The sequence below is a fragment of the Labeo rohita genome, chromosome 5, assembly GCF_022985175.1.
Source record: "Labeo rohita strain BAU-BD-2019 chromosome 5, IGBB_LRoh.1.0, whole genome shotgun sequence".
NCBI classification, from domain to species: Eukaryota; Metazoa; Chordata; class Actinopteri; order Cypriniformes; family Cyprinidae; genus Labeo; species Labeo rohita.
Genome location: NC_066873.1, coordinates 19,797,835 through 19,821,782, shown reverse-complemented (window position 1 = coordinate 19,821,782; position 23,948 = coordinate 19,797,835). Strand labels below are relative to the sequence as shown.

At 37.2% G+C, this 23,948-nt stretch overlaps 1 protein-coding gene across 2 annotated transcripts in view; it reads left to right on the top strand.

The window, feature by feature from the left end:
• Positions 1-23,948, top strand: part of tmem8b (transmembrane protein 8B) — a 170,617-nt gene that overhangs the window by 45,688 nt on the left and 100,981 nt on the right. Inside the window, exons 2-3 of one of the 2 annotated variants that reach the window (XM_051110840.1) lie at positions 4,630-4,819; positions 20,683-20,890. In XM_051110840.1, the coding sequence (XP_050966797.1) occupies positions 4,630-4,819; positions 20,683-20,890 (398 nt within the window). Of the gene's footprint in view, positions 1-4,629; positions 4,820-4,880; positions 4,898-20,682; positions 20,891-23,948 lie in introns of those variants that run through there. The other variant, XM_051110842.1, reaches the window with a different exon arrangement.

Genomic DNA, 23,948 nt, shown 5'->3' with positions numbered 1-23,948 from the left:
ATGATATAATCTGCAAGAAATAGTCATAATTCTGCAATTCTGACTTTTTTCCCTCAGAATTGTGTGATAAACTCAGAATTGCGTGATTTAAACTCAGAATTAAAAACTCATAATTGCGAATTCTAAAGTCAAATTTTGAGGGGAAAAAAGACTCAGAATTGCGAGTTTAGACCTATAGCTCACAATTCTGACTTAATAATTTGCAATTGTGTATCATAAAGTCAGAATTGAGATGTAAACTCGCAATTCTGAGAAAAAAAGTCGGTTTTGCAAGTTTATGTCTAGCAATTGTGAGTTTATATTCCACAATTCTGGGAAAAAAAGTCATAATTAAGAAAAAAAGTAAGAATTGTAAGATAAAAAGTCACAATTACCTTTTTAAAATTTTTATTCAGTGGCGGAAATGGGCTTTTATAGGTTTCAAACCTAATTTAAAAATAAGGAATGTTTGTGCTGGATAGAATGACACTGATGTAAATTAAATACACAGGCCATAGCACAGCACTGCATAGATTGCACCTTGTTTAGCTGCTTGCAGGTTGTTAAATCTGAAATAAATGTTTAGTGATTTCAGCCCACAGTGTACAGGTGTAATTTCTCAACCTCAGTATCCTGCTGCTTTCAAAGTACACAGATATCCTTGGCTTGCTTTGTGCGCAAGACAAGAGGACGTATTTTGACACACCTGCATGGCATCAGCCCATGTAACGGGCAAAACAACATGACATCGCCATTGTTCCTGATTGACATGAGGGGTTATCAGCCTGTCCACTTCTGATTTGGCCACCAGTAGGGTTTCTGTCTGACAGAAATGCTTGCTTGGGAAAGTAAATCACGTTTTAGAGTTTTAAGTTTGCTGTATAATTTCCAGTATTTTTTTTTTTTACTTTTCTGTAAAATCACTGAATAATTTTGCACCTAAGATACATTAATATATTTAAGCTAGTGAGGCAGTTATGCTACATTTCAGCCTTGGATGGACATGGTTGCAGTTCATACGGTACCAAATGGTGTGGGTCCATCCACTATATTTCACTCAGTAATTTTATTCGCACTGTAAGTGATTGCGCGTGAAGCCCATCAGTGGGATGTGCTGTGCTGTCTGAGCTAACAGATGAAGAGGACATACTGGCGTCATACCTCTGAGAGTCCATCAGCTTAATAAAAGTGTCACGGCGGTTGATTTGTTGTGTCTGTTAATAACAGAAGCAAAGGGTTCGACGGGAAAGAGATTAAACAGACGGCTAGAACTGACATACAGGTGCTGTCATTTGTCTCCACTCATCCAGCTTCCCAACCTTATACATTTCTTCTCATTTTCTCTGTATGTCACACACAAACTATCTCCAGAGATATTTACACTGCAGCGCTGCTCCTGAGCTGTGGGGATGTACGGTATTGATGGGTATGAGATTTGAGATCTCCTCAGTCTGGGAGCTTTAGGATGTTCTGGCTCAGTCTGGCAGCAAACGCAATATTGAGGGTGACAGCTGCATTAATTTTCAGGACTGAATTACATTATTGTTTTGAATGTGTGTGGTGATGTTAGGGAAGCTACTTTAAAATGCTAATTTAACAATCTACAAACTACTCATAATTTTAGTACTTAAATGACAGTAAAACTACTCTGTTGAAAAAGTATTTTTCAGTATAATTATATTATATCAGATTGGATCAGGATAAAATGATTATATATTTATTTTAGAATTTAATAAAAAACTCTGGCTCACAAACAAAGGGGTTTTTAAATCAATGAATCTTAGTTAGGGTGAAATTAATACTTTTATTCTCAAGGGTGCATTAAATTGATCAAAAGTGACAGACAAAAGATTACTATTTTAGATAAATCCTGTTCTTCTGAACTTTCTGTTCAGTAAAGGGAACACTGGATGCCCATTTTCCACAAGTTGGTATGATTCTTTATGTTCTGCAACATACTTTGGTTAAAATTCCTCAATAGTCCTGTTAAACACGCTTATTACCTTCTCAAACACATCTCTGTTCATAGCGACCTGTTTTGGTGCATGTCTCTTTAAATGCTAATGAGCTCTGCTCACCCCACCCCTCTCCTCCACTTGTTTGTGTCTTTGGTGGTGCGTTATTATCAAAAACAAAACTAATCCACTGTGTCCTCATTGGTTCTGATGTCGGAAGAAAATGAAAACTCTTATGTTCACTTTTACATCCAACTACAAAACACCTTCATTGCTTACGAGACGTTGTTGTCAGCTGCTCGAGCACGGAGAAAATGGCAGACAACTGGCTGAGGCGCTTAAGCAATATGATGTCACACTGCTCAGGAAATAAAAACGGTTTGATAATTGAGACTGTTTAGGTTTTTTGAGGATTAAAAAAAGGAGTAAATGGATTTTTATCATTGTAGGGTGTTTGTGTCCACACACTGCTAAGACACATTTATATGCAAACACCATGTAAAAGTGAATTTTGCATCCAGTGCCTTTAAAGAAACCTGAAGAAAATGTATCACAATATTTCACAGTAATACTGTTTTACTGTATTTATATCAATTAAATGCAGCCTTGGTGAGCATAAGAGACTTAAAGAATTAGTTCACTTCCAGAACAAAAATTTACAGATAATTTACTCACCCTCTCCTTATCCAAGATGTTCATGTCTTTATTTCTTCAGTTGTAAAGAAATTATGTTTTTTTGAGGAAAACATTTGAGGATTTTTCTCCATATAGTGGACTTCTATGGTGTCTGTGAATTTGAACTTCCAAAATGCAGTTTAAATGTGGCTTCAAAGACCTCTAAAAGATTCCAGCTGAGGAAGAAGGGTCTTATCTAGTAAAAACGTTGGTCATTTTCTAAAAAAAAAAAAAAAAAAAAATTATAAATTAAAAAATTGTAACCTCAAATGCTCGTCTTGTCTAGCTCTGCAATGCGCATGTGAACTCTGCAGTCCCGTTCAAGACAGTTAGGGTATGTCAAAAAACTTTTCTCCTCTAATTTCAAAATCATCCTACATCACTGCAGAAGTACTGACCCAGTGTTTACAAAGTGAACATGCAAACGGCCTTTACAAAAAAAGCTAAAACAGCGATGTAGGACGATTTTGATGTTGGAGGAGAAAATGAGATGGGAGTTTTTCGACATACACTAACTGTCTTGAACGGGACTGCAGAATATGCATGTGCATCACAGAACTACACAAGACGAGCATTTGAGGTTAAAAAGTATATAAATTGCAATTTATTTTAATTTTTTTTAGAAAATAACCAACAAACATTTCACTAGATATGGCCCTTCTTCCTCGGCTGGGATCATTTAGAGCTCTTTGAAGCTGCATTTAAACTGCATTTTGAAAGTTCAAATTCAGGGGCACCATAGAAATCCACTACATGGAGAAAAATTCCTGAAATATATTCCTCAAAAAACATAATTTCTTTACTACTGAAGAAAGAAAGACATGAACATCTTGGCTGACAAGGGGGTGAGTAAATTATCTGTGAATTTATGTTCTGGAAGTGAACTAATCCTTTATTTCAAGAACATTATTTCTGTGGAAACCGTGCTAAAGTTTAAAAGAGCAGCATTTATTTTAATATTAATGGCTTTCCTTGCCATTAATGCTTAGACAATTTATACTGCACACGTATGCGTCACGTTACGTATGCGTCACGTTACGTCTCCGACACGGCCACCGGAGTGGATTGCAGCCACTGTAGTCAGTGCTTGTGTTTATACCAGTCATGCCATGCACGTTTCAGAGGTGGCTCTCCACGCTTCTTTCGATTTTCTCCTCCTTCGAATAAATATAATGGCTAGTGCAGTGGCACTAACCAAAATCCCACCAAAATATGTTGCCATGACTTATCGCGAGAGGAAATTTTTTTTGTCGTTAACATCGGTTAATGGAAACGCTGTTATTTTGCAATACTTTTTTTATCGACATTTATAAAATATCACCAAAGTTTTGCGCAAATCTGTAATGGAAACGCGCCTAGTGTAAATGTCAATTTAATGCATTCCTACTGAACAGAAGTATTAATTGCTTTCAGATTCTTACTGACTCCAAACTTTTGACCATGTAGTGTATACAGTATATTAAGTCTACTGGGTGTCTTGACTGTCCTTGACAGACAGAGATTATGGCCGAGATGAAAGGGCAATGAAAACTCCTACTGAAGATGCTCATTAGTAACAGCAACATTCATCTGGGGCAAGCAAACTGCAGTTGCACCTGAGCACCAAACACACAGGGAATACATGAATATCATGGAAGCAACTGGGCAGTTGAGAATAAATGTTTCCTTCTACAAATCATGAGGAGATTGGAGGCCATTAGGCTCTCTGACGATGGAGCCATAGGAAGCCACGGCTCATTAAGGCAGATTGCAAATGTCATTTTGCTGCTTCCTCCGTGGCCTTGTATTGAAGGATTGCAACGAAATTAATTTTGCATAGAGTCTGGGTTTCTGAATCGAAGCCAAAGCACGCATGACCCACGGCAAGTGTGATTAAATCACTGGTGGGGCTTTCAGAAGGAAGGTCAACCAAAGCGCATTAAGACTGATTCCTCCAACCCTCTTCCCACCCAGCTCCTAGCCGATCGCCAAAGATCGCCATCTTTTATCTAAATAGCTCTCTCCCTGTTCCATTCCCTAGATTGCCTGTTTGTAACTGACTATTTCACCCGGACGCCTCGCAAGCTCAACGCCTACCGCTCTTTTGCCAGCGTGGAGCTGTTCCACTTCAACGTGCCTGAAGACACCGTGGTGGCTGTTTGGAACCTCATCACCTTCAAGGAGCAAGGGGGCACCTTCGGAGACAGCTGCCCAGACCGCAACGTGACAGTGTGAGTTGGCTAAACCTCCAGGTTACATCCATTGAGGGTTTTTTCCGGGGGTACAGACAAGGACAAGAGCGTAATGAGGTCGGTTATGTCCAATCAGCATTTCAGATGAGAGGGGGGGATATGTAAAAGCCAAATGTCACATGCGTGAATATAATGACCTTTTTGATGCGCACGCTGAAGAGGGCTCGCTGTTTGCCCTGATAAAATAGCTTTTAATCCAAGTCTAAAGATCATTTCCCAGATGCTGATCATTTTCTGTGCTCTCCATAAAAAGGCATTTATCAAGTGTGGCGCTGGCAGAATTCACAGCATAACTGCACACTGGAGATCCATAAGCATAAAATACAGAGTGACACAGATAAGATTTAAAATCCAAATCTGACATTTTTACTAATTTTCACAGGGTCACTTTCAGTAGAATTGTTTTAATCCATTCTAAATGGCCTCTAAAATTAGGATGGCCCTGTACTTTTATTAGTCATAAAAGATCAATGTCCTTTGGTTCTCAGCTCAAGGTTACAAAACAAAAAATGACCTTTTTGAGTTGATGAGAGCATTTGTGGCACAGCGCTGATCACTGTGAAAAAATGTAATTTTGTGTATTATTTTACTTTTACCTTTTACTGTAATTTTAGGGTTTAATGGGGTATGTTTTCATGGCAACAAAGTTTGTAAAATTTAATATAGCTTTGCACAGAAAAGATTAGTAAGTGATTTTCACTCTAAAATATTTGCTCTTTGAAAGAGTATTTTATTGTTTACAGATTTGCTGCATTTACTTGGACATGCCCGAATCCGAATACAGTGTCCGGAAAGGAAATCACGTGTACTACACACCCCCTAAAGGGAATAAATACGGATGAATATATTTTAGTGCTTCCTCTCGCACTTATATCTTTGGGTAATTATACTGTATATAATACAACATAGGCTCATTAAAAATACATGCCTCAATATACATTTCTGCAAAACTGAAAAAATGTACCTATATATATGAATCACTGCAGTTTCCAGTTGAAATGAACACTAGAGGCAACTTGTATTCCTTTTTTACACAACGTATGATTTACAGGTACAGAGTTTTGGTTAATAAAGCCTAATTTTACTTGCAGAATACTATATTATGGCTTCAAAACAATTTTAACATCCTGTGCGATTTGAAAACTGATATTTTTTAATGTTATCTTCATACAGCTTCATATGCATGAGTTTTCTAATTCAGTAGGTTTGCTCGGTAGCTCACGCGATACGGCATTGCACTTGAGTGATGAAGAGCTCCGGTACAAACCCTGTTACTAACTAACTGGATATTTGAATACTGAAGAGCTACAATATATACCTCAAGCAGCGTAATAACAAAGCAGCAATAGGCCAGTACCAACAACATAAAAACGTGCAATGGTTAGTATTGAACATGTATTAGCGCCACTCTCTGGACATTTCACTTTGAAACTTGCAGTAAGATATGTAATTATGGTGTTGCAGAAATGTATGTAGAGGCACATATTTCTAATGACCCTGGGTTTGCGCTATTGATATGCGGCGCACTGAAAATGCTTTTGAATCTGCGCTCACTTTTAACTTTCACTTTCGAGATTTGCGAATGCACGTACTACATGAATGTGTATACTACGGAGCGGCAGATTAGATGTTTGTCAGTGGTGCTCAGGATGTGCAAATCATTCACCTTTGTCCTATCAGTCATCTCTCCTTAATCTGTTTGTGTAATAGGTGAAATTTTATGTACTTCAGTGTAACAGGCTGCCACTAGCAAGTAGGTAACCATGTCCCTTTTGTGGCTCCATGGAACATGTTATTCGTTTTCCTTGCGTTTCTGAATATGGATTCACTATTCGGGCACATTCCTATCGCACTGTAACCTAGATTCCTTTTTTTAAAGGAAAGGAGGGTAAAGTTAAAATACAATTTTGTGGTAATTGACATTATGCTGTTGATTAATCCCAACTTGTATTGAAACCTGAATACCCCATTAAACCTGGTCACATTTTAAGTCAATTTTACAAAAAAAACATTGCCCCATTTCCACGCTTCCTGGGCACAGACGAAGCCAAAAATGGGCTGTAATGAAGTGTGAACACGCTCGCTCTTGTACATTTTTCCTCCCCTAAACTCTTAGATACTTCATATGGTGTACTTTTAGCCTTTATTTTTCTCTGTCCATTTCTTTCAAGTCATCCTTGAATGATCCCAGTGCACGTTCATAGCCAGCACATGGTGTGCTAGCACAAGAGCTGTTGTTAAAGTTAGGCTTGGCCCTTGGGTAATCAAAATGGAGAATATTATTCACTGAATACTCAGGTCTTCAAATCCCAGCACACTGGCTGTCATTAAAGTTCCATCAAAACACTGACCTTGTTATTGCCTGTCACTGAATGTACATCATAAGTGGTGAGGAAGTAACTCCTGGCTGTCTTTAATGTGTGACATTATAAAGAGGAGAAGAGACTGTCCTTGAGTCAATGTTCCAATGCTGGTTTCTCTGACAAATAGCCCCATCACAGAGGTTTGCTATTCATGCATTCAGCAGCATTAACATTAGAACATTAGTGTATGCTTTATTTGTTTGTCGCTGCTACTACTTTGACCTTAAAATTAACATAAAAGTAACATTACCTGTAGCATTAAGCACAAGTTATGATGTTTTAAATGCACTCCCTCTACGGATGCTCTTTGGCTCTTATGTTTCTTTGATGTCAGATTTCTTTCAGACTGCATATATAGAAGAACCTTCTCATGCCTTCTGTTTTATCTCCTGGGGGTGTATAATATTGTGAATAAACCTCTCTGGTGGCCTCAAGGGAAAGCTACATGAGAAGGTTGCGGTATAAACAGTGATCTCAGTGTTAACTTCGGAAGGACGTATTTTAAACTTATAATGTCAGTCATAACTCCAGGGGAACATATTGCCTTTCATAATTACAGTAAGTACGCCTATGTTCCAGTTTGAGCGATAATGAAATATGTGTCTTCGGGGCCTATCAAGTAATATAAATGGCCTGCCTGCGATTTAAATATATATATTTTTCCTGCTTGTGTCAGGAGTGTACCCTATATTGAGTAAAATAGTGGTATAGAAACATCTAACTATCAGACTGAGAAAAATGCCATGAATTATAACTCATTCGGATGGATGCATGGATGGATAGAAAGCTGGCGAGACAGAAGGATGGATGGATATACATGAAGATGGATGGATATATGGATAGATGGATGGATTGAAGGAAAGAAGGATAGATAGAAAGCTGGATAGAAAAAGACAAAGATGCATGTATAGACGGATGGATGGAAGGAAAGAAGGATAGATAGAAAGATGGATGAACAGAAGGGTAGATGGATGGACAGACAGAGAGACAGACAGACAGAAAGATGGATGGATGAATGGAAGGAAAGAAAGATAAATATAAAGATGGAAAGACAAAGATGGATGAATGGATGGATGGATAGACAGAGAGAGACAGAGAAAGATGGATGAATGTGAAGATGGATGCGTGAATGGAAGGAAGGATGGACAGATGGTTTGATGGAAGGAAAAAAGGATAGAAAGATGGATTACAGTTTTTCTCAGTCGCTTTGGTGCATTTCTCACAACACTATTTACATTTGCACAACATTTACTTCAACCTCCACAACATTTAGTCATTTGTGCACATCATAGTAGCAGTTTCTCATTCCTTCCAACAAATTGCAAATGCTTTTGGACATGCATCAATTGCTTTCATACAACTCTCTGCTGTTTTATAACATTATCATTTGCTTATGTCATGTCAGTCAAAATTAACTAAACTTGTGAATGCTGAATAGTCATTCCATATAAAACTAATAGTCCTCATTTCATTGCTTGAGTCATTACATACAAAAATGTTGAACTAGTTGTCAAAATCTGTCAAGCAAATTTTATAAAAAATTTTAAATCTTTTTATTCCTAAAAATGTCTTCTAAATTGAACAATTTCTGCAAATGTGCATGAATGATTTACAGACCTATGTATGTTGTAGGTTCAGTTCCAATATGTACTGCAATATTGTTTACAGTTGTGCACAGCTCTACCCAAAGGGAGTTTATGTTTGTTGTAAATAAGGGTGTATTTATTCGTTTGCACAATGCTTTGAATAAATTAGAACTGCAAAGAGCATATGCAGTAAAAATGTGAAACATACATATTCAGTGTCTTGTACTCAGATACCTCACTAAATACAGTAATGTCTAACTTTACTGTAGTTTTCAAATGGCTGTGCAAATAGTATAGTGCTGTCTTGAGCACTTTCGGGAAGTGTCACCAAAATCTGACTTTTTTGCACTGGAAAAAATTTACAGAGTAAACTGTCATAATGAAAACATGACAAAGCCATTTGACTATCTTGTTCATAAACAATGGTGTCAGGACTTTTCATCTTGATGACACTGACATTTCATTGACATGAATACTTGCTTTTGAGGAATGAGCTATCCATTTTGAGCAAGTGACACGCTTTTGCAGGTTATCAGCTAGGTTTTGCAGTTTGTACTAATTGTTTTGAGAAATGCATTAACTGTTGTGCAAATGTAAATAGTGTTGTGAGAAATGCACCAAAGCGACTGAGAAAAACTGTAACAGAAAGATATACAAAAGATGAATGATGGATGGACAGACAGAGAGACAGACAAACAAAAAAAGATGGGTGGATGTATAGATGGATGGATGAATGGTAGGAAAAAAGGATAAAAAAGATGGAAAGACAAAGATGGATGGATGGACGTACAGAGAGAGACAGAAAAATGGATGAATGTAAGGACTGATGCATGAATGGAAGGAAAGATGGACAGAAAGTTGGATGGATAAAAGGAAGGAAGGAAAGATGCACAGATAGATAGTCAGATGTGTAGATATAGAAAAATGGATTGATGGATGGATGGACAGAGACAGACAGAGATGGATGTATAGATGGATGGATGAATGGATGGGTGGATGAATGGAAGGAAGGATAGATAAACAGATGGATAGAAGAGATGATGGATGGATGGATGGATGGATGAATAGATAGGATAAATAAATAATTGATGGATGAATTGATTGATTGATGAATGAAAGCAAGGATAGATAGATAGATAGATAGATAGATAGATAGATAGATAGATGAAAGATGGAAAGATGGACAGAAAGTTGGATGGATGGAAGGAAGGAAAAAGAAAGATGCATAGATAGTCAGATTTATAGAAGAGATGATAAATGGATGGACTGACAGAAAATTGGATGGATGGATGGATGGATGAATGGATAGAAAGATGGATGGATGGACAGACAAAAATGGATTGAAAAATGGATGGACGGATGAATTAATGGATGTACTGAAAGATGGATGAATATATGGGGAGGAAAGAAAGATAAATATAAAGACAGAAAGACAAAGATAGATGGAAAAATGGATGTACAGATGGATGGATGAATGGAATGAAAGAAATGGAAAGTTGGAAGGAAGGAAGGAAGGAAGGAAGGAAACGTGGATAGATGGATAGAAGAGATATGGATAGATGGATGGATGGATGGATGGATAGATGGATGGATAGAAAGATGCATGAATGGAAGGATACACAATAGAGGAGATGATGGATGGATAGACAGAAGGATGAATAGACCGAAAGATGGATAGATATATGGAAAGATGGATGGATGGATGGATAGAACGATAAATCGAAGGATAGATGATAGAGGATAGTGGAGATGATAGATGGATGGATTGATGGATGGATAGACAGAAAGATGGATAGAAGAGATATTGAAGGATGGATGGATGGATGGATAGAAAGATGCATGAATGGAAGAAAAGATGGACACAAAGTTGGGTGGATGGAAGGATAGAGGAGATGATGGATGGATGGATTGATGGATAGACAGAAAGATGGATGGATATATGAATAGATGGATAGAAAGATGGATAGACAGAAAGACGGATGGACGGACGGATTAATAGATGGATGGATGGATAGATGTACAAAAATGTATTGAAAGGAGGATGGATTAATGGATATACTGAAAGATGGATGATATATGGATAGGTGAATGGATGGAAGGAAAGAAGGCTAAATAAAAAGATGGAAAGACAAAAAATAGATAGATGGAAAAATGGATTGATGGATGGATGGACAGAGACAGACAGAAAGATGGGATGGATGGGTGGAAGGAAGGAAGGATAGATAAACAGATGGATAGAAGAGATAATGGATGTATGGATAGGTGAATAGATAGGAAGATGGATGATAGAATGATGGATGGATGAATGGATGGATCAAAAGATGCATGAATGGATAGAAAGATGGAAGAATATACATGGATAGACAGAAAGCTAGACAGAAAGATGGATGTATATCAAAGGAAAAATGGATAGAAAGAAAGCTGAATAGATGGATAGAATGGAAAGAAATAATTGATGGATGGGATGGACTGATTAATTGATGGATGAAAGCAAGGATAGATAGATAAATAGAGAGATAGATAGATAGATAGATACCTCAATAGACTGCACTGTTTGTGTGTACAGAACATTTACAGCGCAAAGTTTTGTCATGAGGCCCCAGGTCTTCTTGCTGTTTTCATAATGAACAAGACAGGGCTCCATTCTGTCGATTCAGCTGTCAGATAGCAGGCAGGGGGTGCCATAGAGAGATGGTAATTAAAACAGGCTGTACTCAGAGCCGGGGGAGAGATGAAGCGGGAGGATAAGATAAAGAAACGGGAGAACGCAGGACGACTGGGTCTAGTGGATAACAGCCCTGCACTACAGCCCGTAGATCAATATGATGCTGCCGGACAGGCCGTGACAACTCTAATTGCGGCCCATACAAACCAGGAGGCCTGGGCAGAAACAGAGCTCCTGAGGTCCTCCCAGCAGTCCCTCTTCGCTGGATCATCCTTCAAACATCAAGCCAATGCTTTTGGGAAGTCTTCTTATGTGAAACTGACACACCACATCAGCTAATCAATGTGCAATGTGGGTTTTAGTGATAAGTGATGTAATTTTCGGATTCAGATTATAATTGAGGTCACAGTTGTGATTCTCCAGTCTGTTTGTGTCTGACCTCCTGGCTGAAGCCTGGAGTCTTTGCTTTATCTCTCGCTCATCAATAATAAGACAGCGCGTGTCATGCACATTAATGATCTTAAGATCTAATTCATCTCACATGCTCGCAGAGGGACCGGGCACTCAACGCATGAGGCATGGTAATGCGAGACAGCAAAACAATGATGGAAATCACCTCACCTCAATTAGTCTCCAGCACTCAATCTGCATTTCATGCCTGTTTGTTTAGACAAATACAAGAACAAGAACAGCAAGATTTATGCCATTCATTTGCATAATGCAGGATCTAGGGGATGAGATTGTCAACAGACCTAATCAAGACATAAACTAGGAGATGAGTGACAAAAACACAAAGGCTCCATGTCAAATTTTTCCTTTTAACCTCAGAAGTTTACCACAGGTTACGTGCAGAACTAAGTCTGTTTTGAGCAAAGGACTAAGCAGTGCGGGTAAAATGCAGCGCTTTTATCCAGCCGACTATTGTCAGTAAAGGAGGGATAGGACAAATATCACCAACCATCACGTTCTACTTGAACAATGACTGAACAACAATAGAAAAGTAGTACCTAAACTTTAGTACTATCAGACACTGAGTATTCATCTCTCAAACTACAACAATATAAAAAAAGAAAATGAATGCTTGGAGAACCATTTCATTCACCATGGGTCTAGCTAAACGTTTTGCCTCCGAAGTGCTCTCAAGCGCCACAGCTGGGTGTTTTCAAAAGAGCGTCTGGCATTTTCAGCTGGCAAAGAAACGACTGGACATATGGCTTAAATGTAAACTACCGCTGCTACGTGCCAGCAACACTGAAGTAATGCCTTGATATCTGGAGAATATTAATGTCAAGGTTGTAGACCTGTCTCCCAGCAGAACTCTATAACTAAATGTTATGATGTGCTGTCCTTGGTGCTGAAAACAAAGAGCGGCGACAACTCTGATAATTACATTGTGTAAATGCAACTAAAACTTTATCAAAATGAATCCGTGTATCATTCGTCCAACTGTTTTTTGATATAACATTGAAAGAAGAAACATGAGAAAACGGCTTCTTTTTCGATTTTTCCTTTTTTCCAGAAAAATGAAAAACAAGAATTCAGCTTGATTTTTCGTTTTTTGTTCAGGGGTGGAAAAATGAATAAACAGCTCAAATAAGTGATTTCTACACGAAGGCGGAACGAAACGCCCCTTTCTGCTGATTGGTCAGCCGAAGATCACACCATGCCCCCCGTACGGGTCGAACCTCTGCCCCGGTACGGGTTGTGTTGAGCCATTGTTAGTGTGGTTGTTTGATGAGAAAAAGATTAAATGTAGTTTCAATAAACGCATTAATTATCCGTTCAACTGCAGCAGTGGAGGACTATTATTCTGCGCAAAACTGCAGAAGAACTGACGGGGGCATGGTTTGATCTTCGGCTGACCAATCAGCAGAAAGGGGCGTTTCGTTCCACCAAGGTGTAGAAATCGAATATTCAAGCTGTTTATTCATTTTTCCACCCCTGAACGAAAAACGAAAAATCAAGCTGAATTCTTGTTTTTCTGAAAAAAAAAATGAAATGAAAAAACGAAAAAGGAGGTGTTTTCTCATGTTTCTTCTTTCAATATTAAATCAAAAAATGAATGGACGAATGATACACGGATTGAAATGTATACTCTTTTTATTTTTTAGTTAAGTGTGATGAAGGTTGGCTTTTTTTATTTTTTAACTAAATCTTTGTAGACTTTGACATAGGCTTGGTATGTGATAATTAGTCAAAGGTGATAATTAGTGCAGTCATTTTAGCATGCTAGTTTAGTACACTTAATTATAAATATGTTTTAAACTATTTAATCTTGCCTCAAAAAACACCTGACACGTCAGTGCTCATGACTCATACAAACCATCCCCAACAGTGCACATTTTAAATGCCTCCTTTCTCTGACACATTCATTTCTGGTCTTGGAGTCTCTGCTAATGAGCTGATGACCTGAATCAGGTGTGTTTAATTAAGTGTGCACTGTTCCCATTTTCGATATCTCTTTTATATCTCTATAATATCTCTTCGATATCTCTTTTATATCTCTATTTATATCTTTTTTTATATCTCTTTTATGTGTTCAGAAGAACACATTATTCAAACATAGCGTTTGCCAATGTTATTTTTTATTTGCTTAAGGAATTAAAAGACGACTTGGAACCCTCAACTAGGAGTCACGCAATACCAGGTATATCAAAACTTCTAGCAAACTTTTTGACCTCCAGTTCTTTTCAACGTACTTTGTCTTCTTTATTTCTTTGTTCTTTATTTGTGACTATGCTAATTTGCACTGCACTTGGTATATTGCATTGGCTGATATGTATTTTTGTTTTCTTTAATTTGCACATTGTTACTAAATCACCTGCAGAAATTTCCACATCCATCTGCACTGTTTTGGAATTGTGCTCTCGTGTTAATTTTCCCTGTTTAGTAAAACTGGCCCATAGCCTTTACCGAAATTTACTGTAAATTCATTCTGGCGAAGTTATAAGAAGTTATCCAGAAAAACATTACCAGTAAATTGCCAGTAATGTGCTCTGTGTGAACATAGAATGAGATTACCAGTATGAGCATGTGTGAGTTCAGAATGCGCTGATGTAAAATGTCTAATCTGGGCCAATCATAACATTCTGATGCAGATGACGCATTTACTCCGCAATGTGTAGTTCAGTTTGAAATTGTCTAAAACAATGTCTCTGCGCCAAAAGCAGCTGCATGAATGTGAATTCTTGACACAAAATTTTAAAACATCAACAAAAACTTAATGATATGTCACAGATTTACAGGTATTTTGAAACTGGTGTGTGAATGGTGCTTTACCAGTTAAAAGGCAGAACGCCGTTGCCTGTGTAAAGTGATAGGTAAAATAATTCCGGTAATTTTACAGCAATTTACTAGTATTACTGTGTAAAAGGGGCTAATGCCATTCTTATCTTTGTCTCCCAGCTTTTGTGAGTGCTCATTTGTGTTATTTTTGCAGCCAAACTCGCCTTGCGTTAATTACCAAACCTTGTTTTCACCTTGTTTCAAACTCTCTTCAGCCTAATTGACAACTAAGGATTAATAGAGTGTGACCTTAAACGTTGTGAGGAAATGCACTGACTACAGAGCATGTTGATCTGATTATGATGATCTGTTTGCTGAAAGTCCAGTTTACATACAGCTTGGACTCTGATCTTAGGACAGCTCTGTATTGCTTTGATGAGCCTGGCAGTAATATGTTTGGATGTAATTTGCTAACATGTATGGACGTGTAACTAATTGGGTCATAACAGAGCACTGCATGCTCTGCAGAGGATAATGAAGCCAGGCCTTTGGAGCAATAAATTGCATACACTGGCATGTCATATTTTATACGGTATGTATTTTGCACCGTGTGTGAGCTATGTTGAACTGTATAGATAAGAGCATTAAGGAGGATGCATGGTAGCTTCATCAGGTGCATTCAGGGAAATGTTAATTTACAGGACATGCTAAGTTAATTAGGAAAACATTTGTGCCACTGTGTCACTGTATTGAAGCGTAACACCATAACTGACAGTCTATGCAGTGTGTTCATATTACCTGCGCAGATGTCTTTATAGTTTGAACACTCCCTCAGAACTACAAAGCAGCGTCTTTGTAAAGATCTGGAGCTGCCACTGCCAGCCTCAAAGGAAGAAGTTCATGGCTCAGTGCAAAACACAACCCAGATAAAATCATTACCCAGTGCTGAAAACATCTGTCTGATGGTGCAGAACACAAGCTTGTGCTTTAACAACATTGTCCAAGTCGTCACATTCGTGTGAGCAGTATGGGGTCTCCGCCTTGGAATAAGACCGCTGATGATGGGACATCTTTTAGGTGCACTAGCTCAGAGTTTAAGAAGGGCAGGATGACTTATCTAATAACCCCGCAGAGCTCCAGCAGTAGTACTTTGAGTTATTACCTGTCAAGGATCCAGGACCCCTGGGTTAGCATGACCATCTCGGAAGATTGCATGTCTGTTTCACAAAGGAGAAACACACAAAGAAATCTGGAGACATTATAGGGCCAGTTAAAGAAAAAGGGGAGAATTTGTGATTGTCGATTTTTAATTGTGAAAATAAAACATGTTTTTGAAACAGTTTTCTGGCAGATAGGAGGTGGACTACTGTGCCTGTTTTCTACAGAGAAAATCGCTGTTTGTTGGCGTTACTGAGATGGCCTCCTTAGAGAGACTTGTTAGACAAGAAATCAGTTTTGGCTGGGGAGATTATCTGATATTTTAAAGACTTATAGACCAAGACAGTTCTGGTGGTGTGCTTTTGTTGTTATTATTTTCATACCTGGGGCCTGATTCATAAAGTGCACTAAGAAAAGTGTGGATTTAAGTCCAAATCCAGAAATGAAATAACCTAATAATTCAATCAGGGCTAAAGCAGTTCCATAAACGACTATTTAAGTTGCAAAATCACTAGTGTGACCCAGGTTCAATGAGTCAAAATAATTTGATGTGCACTCTAGTCTTAAAAGCCTTTAATGTTGATCAAGTATCAAATAGTGAATATATTTGTGCTGTTTAATGCATTTGAGACATTGTGTTTTCCTCAGTGCATAACAAGTATATTCTTCATATTCTGTGTGAGGCATATGGGTGTGTATGAGCGCTGAGTAAAATATACATTTTTGCAAAAAAAAAAAAAAAAAAAAAAAAAGAAAATAATAATAATACAAAATATATATATATATATATATATATATATATATATAAAAATAATAAATTGTTGTTGGACATTAAATGTGGCTCATGTAGAATTTTAAACGTATAAGTAAGCATATTTTTATGACAGCAGTAACTGTAAAGGGACTATTGTAATGGGTAAATCAAAAGTAAGCTAATACAGTCCTAATTACTAAGCTTCTCTTCTTACCAGTGAAAATGTAGTCTGTTTTTTATTATTTATTTTCATTTTAAATTGAGTGATTTTTACTTTTAATTCAGTGATTTTAATGCTTTAAAAAGAAATTTTAGATTGTAATGTTTAATGTTCTACTAATAACCATAAAAGGTGCAGTTGTCATAAAACCAGAGATTAACTGAATGCTCAAGCAGAAACAATGTTAAATTGTTTTTATAAATCTTAAGAGAATGTCACTAAATCTTGGGCACAATACATTAAATGCAGTCAGGTGTAGTCTATATTTTTATTTATCTGGTTTATTATTCAAGTTACATTTTCTGTATACTTTTATTTTTGTACTGATAGTGGTTAACAAAGTCAAATAACTCTGTGTGAGGGAGTCAGTGGTAATATCATTGCATCGTTATTGGTCAGTGTTAGAGGAACTCAGGTTGACAGTTAGCCTACCCCAAACCAGCATAAGTTGCCATAGTGACTGAGCTTGATCTGTGTTAAATGTGCTTTGACAATGAGTCAGACTAACAGAAATAAGCCTAAGTGTCTTTTCATGTCTGTTTTTTTTGTTTTGTTTTGTTTTTTTTGTTTTTTTTGTCTTTTGTATTATATCTTGTACCTTTCTACTAGGAGTCAACCGATAATATTGACATTATCGGTATTGGTTATTTTCAAAACCGATTTGCCGATAAAATAATTTAAAAGCGCTTAAAGATAGTTTTTATCAGAGGCCTTGTTAATTAATTTTGACAATAATTTTTACACCAGACATATATATCGGTTCAAAATATTGATTATTGGTCTACTTGATCTGTAATAATCAGTATTGGCATCGGCCTTGAAAAACACATCAGTCGATCCCCAAATTTCTGTAATTCGAAGTGTCTATTTACACTAAGTGCAAATAACCCGCCTTGTTGGCAGAGGCTATTTAGGCTAACTTCTCCCACCAACGTGTGATTGGGCTAGTCAACACTACAAAAGATGACTGTCAAACATCAGTCCCAGTGACGTAGATGGTAAAGCCTGTGCCATAGTCATTTTTGACGCGATTGATCCGAATTCGAATTCGCCTTTTGTCAGACTTTTTTTCTTCCTTCACAAATCTGATATAACATCGGAAAGGCATTTATTTTCAATAAAAATGAAGGAAATAATCAAAAAGTTGAAAATAAAGTGTAGGGTAGTGTTAGAGTAGCGTTATAAATACAATCTATAGCTATTAGCATACTGCTATTTTTTACTAAGTGTTAATAGCATCTATTGCTATTTAAAGAAATAAAGCCGCTGCCAGTATAATTTCCTGTTTTTGATAACTTAAACATATAAGGGTCTTATTATATGAGACCTTTTCTTCATTATGATATCAGGACAGTTGTAATACCTTGACCATTACCTTGACCTCTTTCATTCCCCTGAAAGAATATTCAGATGAATATTAATTATTATTATTATCATTTTTTAATTCTAGATCCTAGATGAGGTGTATTCAAATCATTGCATTTATGCCTATTTTATGTATTTTGTGTGGATCAACAGCTAGGACAAAGAAAATAGAAGAAAAAAAAAAGTAAGCATCCCATCACTGACCCAGATTTCAAAAGACAGCTTAAACAGACAGCTTTCTCCAGGTGTTATAGACTTCTTTTGGTGGGTGTTTAGTTAGCTGAGAACAGTGATGGAAGTAAATCCATTTTTTTGAACACTTAAAACGTGTCAGATAGTGATGCATATGATATCAGTTTTCATCATGAGTGTCTCTGAATCACTGTGTGACTTCATTACACGTATGTGGTTGTGCTGTCTTTTGTCATTTTTACCTGTCTCACAAAGACATTTCTACCTCTGAAAATGAGAGAACCCGAGAATAAAAGAGTAATTGATAGTCTTTGTTGTGAAACCCTTCATACAGGGGCTTTTTTTCCCACAGAGGATTGTCAGGGTTGTGACTGACAAACTACAGGAGACACAAAGCAGTACATTGAGCAAAAATAATTGCAGACAGTGAAGCCTTTTAGAAAAAGTGTCATGGCATGATTTGTTGCAGGCTCCTACTGTCTGCCTGTGTCTGTGTGTTGACTGACAGGCTAGAGACTGAGGGAAGACTTTTTACTTTCATGACCTTGTGCTCGCATGTCGAAATGAAGAAAAGCACATCGCGGTTTTGTGTTGAAAATGAGTCTGATGTGAGTGGATGATTTTCGTCTCTTTCATTCTTCTCTCTTATACTTGTAATTGCAGCCTAGTCGGGGCGCTGTTCCAAATCAGTGCTTCCTAAATTTGTAAGCATTGCTCAAAACATTAACGATGAAGTTAAATGTTGGAATATTTGTTTATGATTCACTTCATGCATAATTTAGTATTAGTCACAATGCTCCATTTCCTCTCTTGTGATTGAGTGAGAAATTGTTGCATCTTCTGCATTCTAATTGATTCGGGACAGACTTCAGTATGCTTTCTCAGGCCCTATGTTTGTATGGACTCACTTGTTTTTCTTATTATAGTACTCCTTGTTTGTCCTGAACAGTTAAACTGCCTGCTATACTTAAGAAAAATCCTTCAGGTCCCACAAATTCTTTGGTTTTTCAGCATTTTTGTGTATTTGAACCCTTTCCAACAATGACTGTATGATTTTGAGATCCATCTTTTCACACTGAGGACAACTGAGGGACTCATATGCAACTATTACAGAAGGTTCAAATGCTCACTGAGGCTTCAGAAGGAAACACAATGTATTAAGAGCTGGGGGGTGAAAACTTTTGGAATTTGAAGATCAGGGTAAATTTAACTTATTTTGTCTTCTGGGAAACATGTAAGTATCTTCTGTAGCTTCTGAAGAGCAGTACTAAATGAAAAAATATGATATTTAGGCAAAATAAGAAAAATGTACAAATATTTATTCTGTTCAAAAGTTTTTACCCCCCCAGCTCTTAATGCATTGTGTTTCCTTTTGGAGCATCAGTGAACGTTTGAACCTTCTGTAATAGTTGCATATGAGTCTCTCAGTTGTCTAAAGTGTGAAAAGATGCATCTCAAAATCACAGTCATTGTTGGAAAGAATTCAAATACACAAAAATGTGAAGAATTCTCAGAATTGTGAGATATAAACTTAAAATTCTGAGAAAATATCATTCTTTTCCCCCTCAGAATTGAATTTTATAACTTGCAATTGTAAGTTTCTCACAATTCTGAGAAAGAAAGTTAGAATTTCAAGATATAAACTCAGATTTACGAGAAAAAAAAATCCGAATTGCGAGATACAAACTTGAAAATTTACATCCTTCTATTCTGATTTTATAACTTACAGCTGAGTTTGTATCACACAGTTCTGAGAAAAAAAGCCAGAATCGCAAGATGTAAATTGCAGAATTGCAAGATACAATTACCTTTTTAATTTTTTATTTCATTTCAGAAACAGGCTTCCATAGATTGCTGCATCTAAACCTGCTATAGAAAACTTTCTGAATTTTTATATTTTTATTAAGATGTTGTTTAGTATGTTTATTAAATGACTTCTTTGTGTGGGCCATTGGATGGTCTCCATGGTGATTTCAGGTTTTATTAAGCTTATGGGAACATTTGAGGCTTCTCTTTATGAAAACCATAAAGTAAACTGCGTATTTTTGCATCAGTACTAGTAGCACCAGAATTGGTGTTTTGAGCATTCCAAATAAGTTGAACCTCATCTCAACGAATGGACTGAAATCGAGGCGGAATTACTTGTTTGACAGACTAATGTCAGAGTGTTTAAAAACCAGCTTTAATAAGAATTTCAAAGCCTCATGTACATCACACTGGAACATAAATGATTCTCAGCACAATGACTGATGCATTTAATCTCATCCATATAAACCGTTTTTGGCATGTCTTAAAATGTAACTATGGTTTACAGGTACTTCAGGTCAGGAGCGCCACCTGTAATCAACCCCCTCCAGACACGTTTTCCAAAGGACACCATTGTACCAGGCTCCTTCGCTGTCACTTTGACATGGACGCTGCCCAACCGCACCACAGGGGTTTTCAATGTCACCAGCCCCCTCCCGGGAGACTGGTTCCTGGCTGCACACTTACCAAAGGATGAGGGGAAAATCTCCGTCAAGGTGAGTAAAAACATAGAGGATAAAGCAGTCAGTGATCACAGACCCAAAAATTAGAGAATCATTTCTTCTTTTAACCAACGCTAAGCTTGTTGATGATGATAAATGCCTTATGTTCATGGTTGTGCACGTACGTTCCTCTCGGCATTTATGCATTTATAATTGAAGCTGCTCACTTCCGCACAGTCAGTGGGTGGCCTTCATGGGTAGTAATTTAAAAGCGAGCGCTGCGATTTCAGAACTTGTCATAGACTTCTTTTTCAAATGAGATTATATATGCGTTTCCTGTCAGAGTGCTCATTATTTCGCTTGGGTTGTAATCTCAAAGACAATGGCATTTTTCTTTTGCATAAGGCCCTGAATATTCATTTATTATATATATTACATCATGTTAGAAGTGTATTACTTTTTTAAAATGCTTCATTTTTCTTATTGTTCACAAAACCACCCAGTTGTCCGAGTGTGACGTATGTCTCTGCGGTATAAAAGCATGTTTCCAAGTGAAGAATAAAAAACATAATTGTGAGAAAGTGGAGAATTAGAAAGCCACGCTGTGAGATATAGAGAGAGTAATAACTGAGTAATAAAAGTCACTTTGTGAGATGTAAGGTTACATCATGACTTATAAAGTTATAAGTGGGAGAAATGAAGTTTTTTTAAAAGGAAATAAAATCCTTTTCATTCTGGCTTCATTACTGCCTGTTACCAAAACCATTTTTATAAAGTTCAGAGAGCTACTGTTTTGTTCTACTCAAAAATACTTGTTTGTCCTGCAACAAAATGTAAATAAATAAATAAAAGAAAGAAAGAAAGAAGCCATTCATATTAAAACACAAGGGGTCAATAATGCATCATAAGATATGCGTAAATAATAGCATGTCAGCAGTGGCTAAATTACAGCGTAATAATGCTCCCTGCCAGTAAACACAAATATACAGCAGGTTGTAGTATTCATATTAAGGGTATTACTGCCCAGAGGGAATATTTAAATAGGGAAAATCAGCCATTGGAAATAGTTTTAAAAGCTCATGCTGCTGGGTGTCCACCGGGAAGCACATGGCAATGTACTAGCTCACAGTGGAGACAGAGTTCATACACTTAATGCTTACATACACAGCTTACATATTTTACATTCACTGAAAGAAAGTGCTTTAGTTTCATAAATATATCAAATATGTCATGCAGTGCGAGTCTCTTTCATTCATTGCTGGTTTTGTTGACAGTATGCATTTTTCTTACCAATATAGTGGATACTATTGTATTTTTTGTTTAGAAGTATTGCATGGTAAAGCATTAAAAATGCAGTATAATGGAAGCATTATGCTTCCCTAAAATCTTTTTTCCATTGCTGGATGTTTCACAGAAATAAGCAGAACCATCAGACCAGAACCAAGGCTATTGCAATCCAAAGTTAAATTATTTTTTACATGTTTGTATTATTATAAATTTAGATGCTGTCTGAATAATTTTCCCCTAGTGTATATTATACAGGCCACGCAATCAACTGGTAAAAATTGGATATGCCAAGATTCATCTTATGTCTGCCTTACAGAGTTATAACTGGATACATTCTGCTGGTTTGTATTTGCACGTAGATACAGAGAACTTGTTTTCTCAGTGAGACTCACATCTTTAGTCAGTATCTGACAATTCTGTAACGTGGAAGAAAAGTGCTGTTACAATCTTGAAAATAGGTTTAAAATATAATTATGTGCTTACTTTAATTGTATTATAAAAACAACAATAGCCAAAGTGTGTTTTTGGCCTCTAGAACATGTATCTTCAAACTATGAAAGTGAAACTTATAAATGAGATTTGTTTTTTAAAAGAATAGCTCAGCCATAAATGAAAATTGCCATAATTGAATCATCTTTATGCTGTTCCTAACTCTTATGACTTAATTTTCTGTGGAACACCAGTTGAATATTTATGAGAACTGTCCAGTTTGTGAACAATTAACTGTTTTGAGTCGGAAATTTGCAAGGAATCGGATTAGGTGACCATACGTGCCATTTTTACGGGACATGTCTTGGCCAGGATTTCTATATTGCCTAAAATATCCAGGATTTGGCTGTTTGCGCTGCGCAGACCAATTGTTGTATGACATCTGTGAGAGCTATAGAGAAGTCTCCTTGTGCTTTCGAATTGCTCTCACAGTACTTTGATGTCATTCAACAATCGGTCTGCACTGATGTAATATGAAAGTCCACAACACAATATTTATTGCGATATTTAAAAAAAAAGAATATTTGAATAAAATGAAGATAAATATAAATGGAAATGAATATTTCATAGGTGTATTATTTTACCTTTACACTACAGTAAGGAAATTACAATAGATCTTTCCTACTTTCTACACTTGAAAGAGACATTTTGAATTTGGACTGCTAGAACGTTACCCATTTAGTAGCTGTCAGCAATTCAAACTGCACAGCTTTTATTTTGACGGAAACGACGGGAGAGCTTTTATTTTGAAGGAAAACTCCAGCTTCAGTGAAAACAGGAGAAGGGTATAACTGCAGCCTGGAGATCTCCAAATGGGGGTGGGAACTCCAAAACGGGGTGGGAGCTCCAAAATAGGGCGTGGCTTCCTCCCATTGACAGGCAGGCACAATTTTCCCCCCAATCCACTTCAGCGCAAACTCTGCCCCACAGCTGCTTCTAAAGGTTTTATTGGTTGTGTCAATCACAGTGTTGATTTCCTACACTATGCTACAAACAATGCTAACCCATAAACCTACCCCACACTTACCCTAACCTTAACCAGTGAAACTGACTGCATGGTGGGATTGGCGCTGAATAGCGTGGCAGATAAACAGCTAATAAGATTATGCGATATAAGATCGGCGGGATGTTCCGTAACTCCCCAACCGGACCTCACCGGACAATGGGACCTTTTTAGTTACACTCAGCATCACTACACCCTCCTACCCTGCGAATTTTAAGTCCCGGGATGCCCCTGTTTCTTAAAACAAAGCGATAGAGTAAAACCTATCCCCTGCGCTGGGCTGTGACGGCTTGCGGGTGATTCCCGTTTACATCATTAAGCAGAGGTTCTAAC